At 35.3% G+C, this 10,744-nt stretch overlaps 1 protein-coding gene across 6 annotated transcripts in view; it reads right to left on the reverse strand.

Annotated features, from left to right (window-relative positions):
- The window catches only part of slc10a7 (solute carrier family 10 member 7), a 269,973-nt gene that overhangs the window by 177,204 nt on the left and 82,025 nt on the right, over positions 1 to 10,744 (reverse strand). For all 6 annotated transcript variants that reach the window (XM_043699319.1, XM_043699311.1, XM_043699337.1 and 3 more), the window contains exon 5: positions 3,177 to 3,215. In XM_043699319.1, coding sequence (XP_043555254.1) covers positions 3,177 to 3,215 — 39 coding nt within the window. The remainder of the gene's footprint in view (positions 1 to 3,176; positions 3,216 to 10,744) is intronic.

Genomic DNA, 10,744 nt, shown 5'->3' on the forward strand with positions numbered 1-10,744 from the left:
CGACACTTAGATGCCCTGACATATGTCACCTAAAAAAGGCAGTGGGTTGATGCAAAAAGCTGGGGATGCATATTTCGCCACAGCCCTCCATCAACTCTGATTTGAAAAGTCTATTCCAACTCTAGTTATTGTAAAGACCATGGCACCATATTCTAATGCTTTTCTCTTACCAATGAAGCAGTAATCAACCTCTGCTCTTCAGGTTTCCAAGTAAAACTGTACAGATTGAAAGTTTTTGTAGTGGGGGAGGTGCTAAAAATAGAATCAAAGCAAATCACTTGGAGAGCTCATAGAGCAGCTGCATTATTATTAATACAAAATTAAGATTTTGTTCTAAGGACTATAAGAGCCTCAAGGTACGCTGCTCATTACAAGGCATGTTGAATACTGCACACATATTATCATGGAAATTGAAGTTATCAAAATATGACATTGAAGTTTTCACAGCCAAACTTAATTGCTAAATTTCTGTCAAATTGATATTAGAAAAATACTGATATCTTTCTTCAAAAAAACACTTCAAATCTCATCCCCTTGTTCTTGATCCTTTCACTAGTGAGAACAATTTCTCCCTACCTAGTCTAACCAAACCACTCATGACTCTGAAAATTTCTGTAAAATCTCCACTTAGATTCCATTTTGTCCAATGAGACCTACCTCGCCAATTTATCCTCATAATTGAAGCTATCAAATTTCTTAGCAAATACATCTAGGTTTTTGGCTTTGAAATATTTCCATCCTCACAGCAAGCAAATCATTTTAATATAGTTGCTGAGAATAAGACACAGTTTCAACTATTAATGTAATAAAATAAATATCCAGAAATGTTCCAAACTTGTTTTTATAACCAACAGGCGAGGGATCAAACACTTGAAAGCTGGAATAAAACAAATTAAGTTTTTTTAAAAAAATCCATTCACAGGAACAGGGTGTCGCTGGCTAGGTCAACATACATTATCCAAACCTAATTGCCCAGAGGGCAGTTCAGAGTCAACCACATTGCTGTGGGTCTGAACTCACATATAGGCCAGACTAGATGAGGATGGCAGATTTCATTCCCTGAAGGTCATTCGTGAACCAGATGGTTTCTTTTTACAATAATTGAGAATGGCTTCACAGTCATCAGTAGTTTCTTAATTCGAGATTTTTATTTACTGAATTCAAATTCCAGTTGCCATGTTGGGTTTCAAATCTGGGTCCCAGAACATCAGCTGAGCTTTTGGATTAACAGTATAAAAAACAATATCACTATGCCATTGTCTCCCCAAATCAGAAGAACTTGAAACACGAACAATTAAAGAAAGCCAATTATAAAAGTGCTTGGGCCCCCTTGGTTGAAGTCTGTAGAGTAGCACAGGAGTTCAGATGCTGGAATAATCAGGCTCCGAGAGCAAAAAGCCTCATTTATTTTTTTCCAGGTTTAATTATCTTTCTGAAGACCTAACAGAGAATTATGAATAGCTGAAAATTTTTTAAAACGCAGTGATTTTGCCCTTTCAGAATTGAATATAATGACTCCATAAAAAGCGTCTCTCAGTTATCCACACAATATTTTATTAAAATAAATGGGTATAATACAATGCCACTCGTGCTTCTACTGTACAGTCCCAATCTAAAGCTGGGACACATATTTTAAAAGAAATGCTACCCTTTTACTATTTGGGTCATGTACTTTTCAAACTAGAATTTTTTTTTAATACCATGACCCTAAAAATCAACTTGATTCTACCTAACAAAATTAAATTTGAGCATTACTAGCTATTAACGTAATTAAATTCATGTCACAAATATGCAAAAAATCTGCAAGGAAATGGACATGACCATTTATTTGCCATCTCTTCAATTCAATTGATAAACAATGAAAATATTTCCTGTTTGATGTTGATGTTCATTGGAACAAGTTTGAGAGGAAAAAGTCATCAGCTTAACCACAATTATTCAATGATATCTATACTTGGATCTGATTACTGGCTAAAAACAGTCTCAAGTATTCCTCTACTTTCACAGAAGCTGCATTTGGATCTAGGAATCAACTCTGATTTTGTTATTTATAAATTTTGCTTTTTGTTCCACATCTTTAGCAATTGTGGAAACATTCATGACAAAACAAAATTAATATTTTTCTCACTTGCATCAAGCACAATTTTTGAAGGCTGTACCTTCCATTTCTTGGAACTGTAATAATACAAGCAGATTTTATTATCTACCCATTCAGCAGGCTATAATTGATCTGCCATCAAATATTATTAAGGTACATCAAAGAGAGAAATCAAATCATTTATTCTAATCTACTTTATTGTAAAACAGCATGTGTAAAATGAAGGGGAGGAGATAATGAAATTATGTTTCTAACTTACAACAATTCTCTGTGGCACAATGCAAAGAAACCAGAGAGTCTGGAATTTATGTAAATTGTATTCATCTATCAAGTATAACTAGGGCATTTACATTAAAAATGTTCTGTTTTACAGCAATCAAACATCAGTATGAATAAAAGGTTTGTATAAAATTTGTCTCAACTGTATTTTGAGCAAATGACTTCTAACCTCAATTACTAAGTGGAAAGCAAAAACAAAGACGCAGAATAGCTACAGTTTGAATCATAATTTCTTGCAGTAACTGCGGGTCATGATTTACCTTCCAAATATCAATTTCTCAATGTTCAGAAGCAATCAAAACAATTGTATTCCAGTAAGCATGAATAGCCACAAACTATAAGTTACTTTAAAATAATCTCAATTACTGCAATACAGCAATATAAATTTTGTCATTGCTGAGTTTATTAAAACAACAATTAGGAAGGACAGACAAAAGATTAAAGTCAATACCAGCTAAAACACCAACAACTGAAAGGACTTAGAATTCTGAGTTATTTGAAGGAAGATACTTAAAATTATGAGCTCATTTAAATTATAATCAGATTTAAAATATGCTCACACTAATATTAAGGAAATATTCACCCTATTCATGAGTGCATTTAATATGAGACGCAATATTAAAAAGTGAACCAAAACTTAAACAGATTGTTTCTTTTGAAATATCCCCTTACAATAAAGGAAACCAGTCAATAAAATCCATTTGTGTTACTATGTTTATTTTAGTAATAACTCTGTGACAAATAAACAACACAATTTCACAATTAATATTTCAGTATAGTCATTAAATACTTCTCTTACCAGAAAACTTCCAAAAGCAGAATTGAAAATTGCGGCCGCCTGTAAAACAAGGTTGGATTATTTAAATATTACTTTGATCTATTTTTGTTAATTGGGTATTAGTAATTTAACTTGCCAAATATGGCAAAGGCTTATATCATTCTAAAATTAACGCAGTAATCAAATACAATAGTGTAAACATATAATTATCTTTGATATGGACAATCAAACAAAAAATAACAAAGGATACTAAGATTCTTTATAAATACAGTATGCAAAAAATTTCAGTTTCCTTCAATTAAACATTAAAACTAATACAGCAAAATAACAACTAATATCCTAGATATGCTGTTAACCTGGAAAAGACGCAGAAGGTAAATAAAACAGAAGGATCTCTAACCTCACCCAGTCAAGTAATATGCAGTACCACAACAGTAAAACAACATGCTCTGTGGATTCAATACGGTCCTTTGAATTCAGGGAAGTAAAAGCTACACCACCTCGACTGAGAAATTAGGTAAAATCCACCAGACTTTAGCTTATTTATTGTAAAACACAACAAATATTTAAAAAGCGCCAATAAGCACAAGAAATTTTAAAACCAGAAATGATTCAAAGCCATGCTTGAAAGACAAAGCCAAAGCTAGATACTGCTTCTATAGAAGAAATGATAAGACTGAATAGATAATGCAATCTCTAGCTCTAGAGTATTAGGCTTTCTCATTCATGTTCATAATTAATTCAAGAACATTGATAATTTCATTAGACTTTACAGACGTATCAATAAATGATGGCAATGGAACACAGCTCCACCATGCCTTTAATATCACAGAAACCACTGACAAATAACCTCTGCTCACTGTCAAGGACGTGACATATAGCACTTCCTACTACTTAGGAACATTTTCAATATCTAAACCAAGATGATTTGCTAAATTGCAGTTTGGCACTTTCTCCTCCTTCCCCCCTTCATTATACACTGTTTATAATTTCAACAAAGGTGCAATAACGATACATAAAATTCGCAAAATGATAGATAGGTTATGAGAGTGCACAAAAATTTGGCAAACTTAGGTAAAAAAGATTCTTTTTTATGATGGCTCTGCATAGCACTTTGGAAGTTCTATGAAATAGTCTACTGATTGCCCCTTGACCAGCTGCTTGACAATTGTTTGTTCCTGGATCAGTTGCTCCCTTGGAACTTGCTGAATTCGTTCCATTACTTCAAGGATGTTGAAGTCAAAACCACACAAGCAAGCTTTAAGTGAGAAGTAATGATTGTGAATAACATTACATTGTTAACTCTTAGGTATCTTGCATTTCAGTGTAACTTCCATCACACCATTAATCTTAAGAGTTATTCACAGAATCCCTACAGTGTGGAAGCAGGCCACTTGGCCCATCAAGTGCACTAGTTGAATAAAAATAGCATATCTCTATACTGCTTACTGGGAGAATTTAAATCTTTTATTCTGGTAAAAATGGTGGTTACGCAGTTCCTATATGTAAAATAGAGATATCCCTGTCCTCTGCAGCCTAGATGGCAATTTATCATGTTTTGTAGGCAATGTAGATAATTTCCTACATTTCATGGTCTAAAACAGAACGTACACTCCTTATGGGATCTTAATAAATCTTCCACTGATTTCACAGTTCAAATTATGTAATTCCTAATCTTATTACAATCTTGAAATTCTTCTATCTTTTGTCAGATTCTGTCTTTTAAATCTTTTAAATTGTTCTTTGTTGCCTTGAATCTGCTCCAAGACCTTCTTGATGCTGCAGTCTTGGGATTAATTCATTTAATGGTCCTTGACTTTGCTACTGTAACTATGCCTTGTGGTGCCGCTTACAACAGCAGTGATACTTCTGGTGAATAGTAAAAGTCATTTTTAAAAAAATATTTTTCTCCTCAAACTGGCTCTTTGCGTTGTTAATTTAAGTTTTCTTGTGTGTCAAAAGGAATTTTCAACTGTACTGACAGTGCTCTGAAACACTTGCTTCCCAGCCAAACTCTGAATTGGAACTGCCTTGCAGTTCCTTTCATAAGTTCCGCTGACATATTCAAACACATGCAATTACTGACTAACTTTCTGAAGATTCTTAAAGTGGTCATGCCTTTAAAGTGGTAACTCATTTGTCTTTAACTTTTCCCCCCGTGTTGGATTTCTTTTTGCACCCTTGTTGTCTTGAGATACTTAAGCAATGATTCCACCAACGATCACCATATCCTGTGTTTTGCAGAACCAACCATTATTATTGTTGATGGAGACTCCTCCTTTCTACATTCGGTCTAAGGGTTTAACAGTGGTTAACAGTGATAAACTAAAGCTGTTCACACATAAAGCTTGAGCTAGAATCGTCTCTTCCTCACCCAAGAGTGCTTGATATCATGAAATTGTGTGGAGTCTCCAAAATGAAATGCTCGCTGAGCTGGGCCTGGGCTTCATCCGGAGGCTCACTGATGTTGTTACCTCGTATGGTGATGAAACATCTGAAAACTAACCTTCCAGCTTAGCGAGCAAACCTACATCCAGAACCTCAACCTGACATACAAATCTTCTCAAAACTTGCTAATATAGAAAGTATAAGATTCTGGGATTGAATGATGACAGGATGCCTTATTGGGAGATCCAGCATCAGGGCGCACAATTTTAACATAATGGATCTTCCATTTAACATACAGGCGAGATGGCATTGCTTCTCTCAGATGTTTTTGAATTCTCTTCCCAAATGAGCAATGGAGGAGGGGTTATTGAATATATTCAATACTGAGTCAGAGGTAGTATTTGATTGGCCATGGAAGTCAAGCATATGAGACAGAGGCAGGTAAAGATAAATTCACCATACTCCTACCAGCCCATACTGCTGCTCTCTCATTACAGAGAGATGACTGGTAGTTTAACCTGAGAGTCACCACGCTTCGAGCAATGGAAAGAGGTTGAGGAGAGTTCTTCATAGTAATCTTAGTCTGCCCAGGAATTGAATCCACAATGGTGGCATTACTCTGCATCACAAACTAACATCCAGCCAACTGAGCTAACCATGAACACAACACTCCAGATTGCAAACACAACAACATACTCCATTATGTAGAGAATTAAATACAAGTAAAGTTGGATTCTGGAGAATAAAGTATGCAGCTAGCTTATTGACAGAAAACAACAAAACAGATCACATTCAGATAGAATCGCACAGTGTCAACCTGGACAGATTCTTTGGATAAGAACAGAAATCTCGCAAGACTCCAGATAACATTTTGGTTAAGTGTCTTTGGAGCCAAATCTTATCAAATGTAAAGAACCTAGCTCTGCTTGTGCTGATTAGTTACTTGGTAGGGTTCTCTTCTTTTGGCTGAAAGAATAATCCCTCTTGTCCTGTTGGCTCTCAAATTAAACATTTTCACCTGGTTCTTAGGGCAGTAAGATTTGTTATCTGAAGCCAGTTTCATTCTCATGTGCAATACTTCTACTATCCACCTAGAATTAATTAACTAGAAGTCATTATATTTCACCTACTTATGATTTGACTGGGGTTTCTTTATATATATCATTAGGTTTCAACATAAGAATTAGAATTAGCCTTATCACATGTACTCAAATGAGCACAGTGATAAAAGCATCAAAGTTGTCACTGAGCCATCTTAGGTACAAAGGTTCTTCGGTACAGCTTTTTCAGGTACAGTTCTTAGAAAAATAGATAAGTAAAAAGTCCAGTATTACAGATTTTAGGGATAAACTATAAGAACAAAGAAAAATAAAGTTCAGGACAGTGACCTTCCAACCCAGTCTATGCTGGCACCTAACCTCCAGTGCATACCTAAGTCTAGGAGTCTACAGATTTTGAGTCTTGGGTCAGCCAATAAATGATAGAAGGTATAAAATTGATGGATGGATTTTGCCTTGGTTTGTCCATTTGAAGGAGTGCATCTTTACTATGGCATTTACTTTCTGTAAGTGTACTCAGATAAGAGTTTAAGCCTTAATCTGTATGGAAATAACAGAAGCTCACCTGAACTTCAATGGCCATCTTGGGTCAAGGCTTTTGAAAAATTTACTACCCTATTCTATCACAATATCAGTAAAAATTTCCAGCGTATCTATATGCTCGTAGGCATATGATTCCAGTGTGATGTAATTGCGCAGAATCTTCCTACCCTTGGAAGTAATTTAGACGTGTTAGTATTGGATCAGCAGCTTAACCTGTTCCCCAGACATGGGCATTCACCAGCAAAAGGCTAACCACCCAAATACCAGTTGGAATAATTAACTGGAGTCACTGTTGGTCAGTCTACCCCTGAGAGCTAAGCCTGGCAGATGCTTGGAGGTTGCTTTCAGTGGCTGGTCAGGGGAGCTCACAAGATCTCCTGTCCTAATGTTTCCAGTAGTAGCCTTGCTCTGCAGGCCACAACTACAGCAAAGAACAATCTTATGGAAGGGATAATCTTCAGAAAAGGCTTCAATCAGCAGTAAGCCCACCTCTTGGCGACCAACCCATAGTCTTCAACCAGACAACATACCAGAAGGTGGTCAGAAAAGATTTATTCGCCAGCTGCTCTTAAATCAAAGTGTGGGTTTGCAATCTGGAAATGGGCCAGTGTATTTTTATTAAAAAGGACATGATTCCATCTCATGAATTCTTACACCTGACACTCTTTATAGAACAAAATTATTATTTTAAGATAAATCATTAAATATCCCCAAGGATGACTTCCAAACTTAGACTTAAACTTGAAAAGATTCTGAAGTCAAAAGGTGAAAGCTTTTGTTTTGATATAACATGCATAACTATTTAATTAGCTCTATATGAATACTTGATTGATATATCAAGAACTCTGAAGCAGCCTCCATCACATTTGTATAAGTGACTGAAGTTCAGGGCATGAAAAACAGGCTGAGGATGGAAAGGTTCAATGTCCATCAAGTTTTAGCAGTATTCTTTACCATTATATATTTGTACGTGATGATGTAATTGAAGTATTTTGTTATTCCAAAATTCATTTACTGATTAATCCCAGTAAATTAAAATTTTCATTTTATTTTTAAATGAAAGAAACATATTTCTCTTAGCTTATTTATTTGATCATTTTGAAACCAAACTCAGGAAAATTGGAAACCTGAAAATCAAAAGCCTTAGTTATTCCAAGTATATGCTAAATAAAGAATTTCTTTTTCAAGTACAGTAGGAATTAGGCATCAGCTGTAGAGACCAATTACTCTTAAAAACCATCGAACAACATTTTTTGAAATGTTAGATACAGATGATCAGCAAGAAGCTTCTTCATGGAGCACTTTCACAAAAGAAAAGTAAAGAATTCAAGCGGATAAAGTGTGCCTCAGTTGATAACAAAGACAAAGTTGCAGACATTAAATTCCACAGCACCTTTTTTTCCAAAGGTTTGCAATCAAAAACAAAAGAATTATAACATAATATTTGACTTTTAAAACTTCTAAAGAGTGGATAATATACTCAAAATAGATTAAGCAAGCAAAACTGAAACTAAGCAACATTTAATAACTGTTGGTACATTTTTTTAAACCACGCATAGCTTTCTCAATCAAGAGAGGGTCCTTCATAGAACGAAGGCAATAGATTAAACTTCTTGCTAATGTGTGCTAAATTGAATCAGGTGTCCTGTCTGCTTAAGGAAATTGAGTTCTTTTTGTGGAAGTGGCTTTAATGAGAACAGAGTCTGGTGACATTGATGAATGGGATTGACACCAGAGAGAGCATGTAAGCAGGACAATATCTGCATGTTACACTACTGCTAGCTATTTTTCACTTACTATCTGAAATTACTCCATCATCTCATATGGGACTTATTAATCACAAATTTAGATACTTCATGATTTATTTTAGTATTATTCTGCAAATGGTGGGTCAATAACAAAAATCTTTATAAGTTATGTTTTAGTTGGTTTCAACTAAGCCCACACCTATCATTCACTTTCAATAAACATCAAATAATATTCATTTAAAATTTAATATTACTGAAAATACCTTATACTAACAGCAATTTCAACATTGCTCCAATAAACATTGAAACACCAGTTAGAACAAAGCTTGCATATTCAAATCAGGGAAAATAATCCAAAGGTGCAACTAAAATGTGGTTAGTAACCTTCACATATCCTAATCAGCAAAGCAATCACACGATATTATGAAGAGCCACAAACCATTGGTATGTTCAACGGGCTAAATTAAAGAACAGTGAGGGTGAAAACACAAAATAACATTGAAATGAGCATTGAGGCTTTAGACTCAAGTAATGAGCATTGCATACAGACTAACAGCAGATTGCTTTCATTTGGGAGCTCAGTTAAATTCTGTAAAATAATAAATAAACATAAATAAGACGTGAGTGAGCATGAATTCTACTGTGGCCATTTACAACATCCTTAACTTGCAACAATGGATAGTTGGGAGAACTTTCGTCAAGGTAATGTTTTTATGAATAAAATATATTTTGCGATAAAGACGTTTTCTCTTTTGAAAACAATTGCATTCAAGCTTGTTTCTTCCCACACTGTTGTGAGCAACTATACGACAGCTAAGTAATTTACATGACTCCACTTCCAGTCCGTAAAAACTTCACTTGAGAACACAGATTAGCATGTAAAAACGGAGCCTTTAATTGTTACTCAATATTAAAGTAGGTGCCCTTTGAAAAAGTGATTTCTTTTCATAAGATTTTGCTACAGCTAATGACAGGCATCAGGCAGATAGTGATTGACGGTAGACATCAATCATTAAATCTCACAACAAGAACTGTAAGAGATATTTTACATTTTTTAACCATGTTTTTCAGAAATAGCACAGCACACAATTTGTTTTGGGTGGTAAAAAACAATCGCAGTAAAATCAATGACGTCAAAACTTAACTGGACTAAGAATGGCAACAGAACCCAGAGTAGGAAAGGTAAAGTTAGCAACACGGATGATGCCAAAGGGTAATGAGATATCTAATATATAACCCTGTCTCTATTGTCATTAGTTAAGTTATAAGGGGCTGATATTATACTTCTATTCCTATAATTAAGCTTAGCCAGTGATGATTTTTTAAAATATTGCACACTATGCAATGTTGCGGATCTTTCTCTTGGCTCCATCTGGTCTGTAGAATGCACGTAATCAATCAGCCATCTTATTGATCCAAAGTAGGAATTGGACAAAGGATTTTTTAAAAACAATCAAAGATAACAATCTCTGCCTCAACATCAGCAAAGCGAAAGAACTGATCATCAACTTGAAGAAAGGAGGAGGACATGGCCCATTTATATCAATAGAGCTGAGGTGGAGAGATCGAGAGCGTCAAGTTCCTAGGTGAGACGATAACCAACAATCTGTCCTGGTCCTCCCATGCAGATGCAATGGTCAAGGCAGCACAAGGAAGTTCAGCATGTCCACAAAGTCCCTCACCTATATATGCACCATAGAAAGCTTCTGTAGTGGTGCATCATGGCTTGGTACAGCAACTGCTCTAGGTAAAAACAATGACTGCAGATGCTGGAAACCAGATTTTGGATTAGTGGTGCTGGAAGAGCACAGCAATTCAGGCAGCATCCGAGGAGCAGCAAAATCGACATTTC

The sequence above is a fragment of the Chiloscyllium plagiosum genome, chromosome 1 (genome assembly GCF_004010195.1).
Source record: "Chiloscyllium plagiosum isolate BGI_BamShark_2017 chromosome 1, ASM401019v2, whole genome shotgun sequence".
NCBI classification, from domain to species: Eukaryota; Metazoa; Chordata; class Chondrichthyes; order Orectolobiformes; family Hemiscylliidae; genus Chiloscyllium; species Chiloscyllium plagiosum.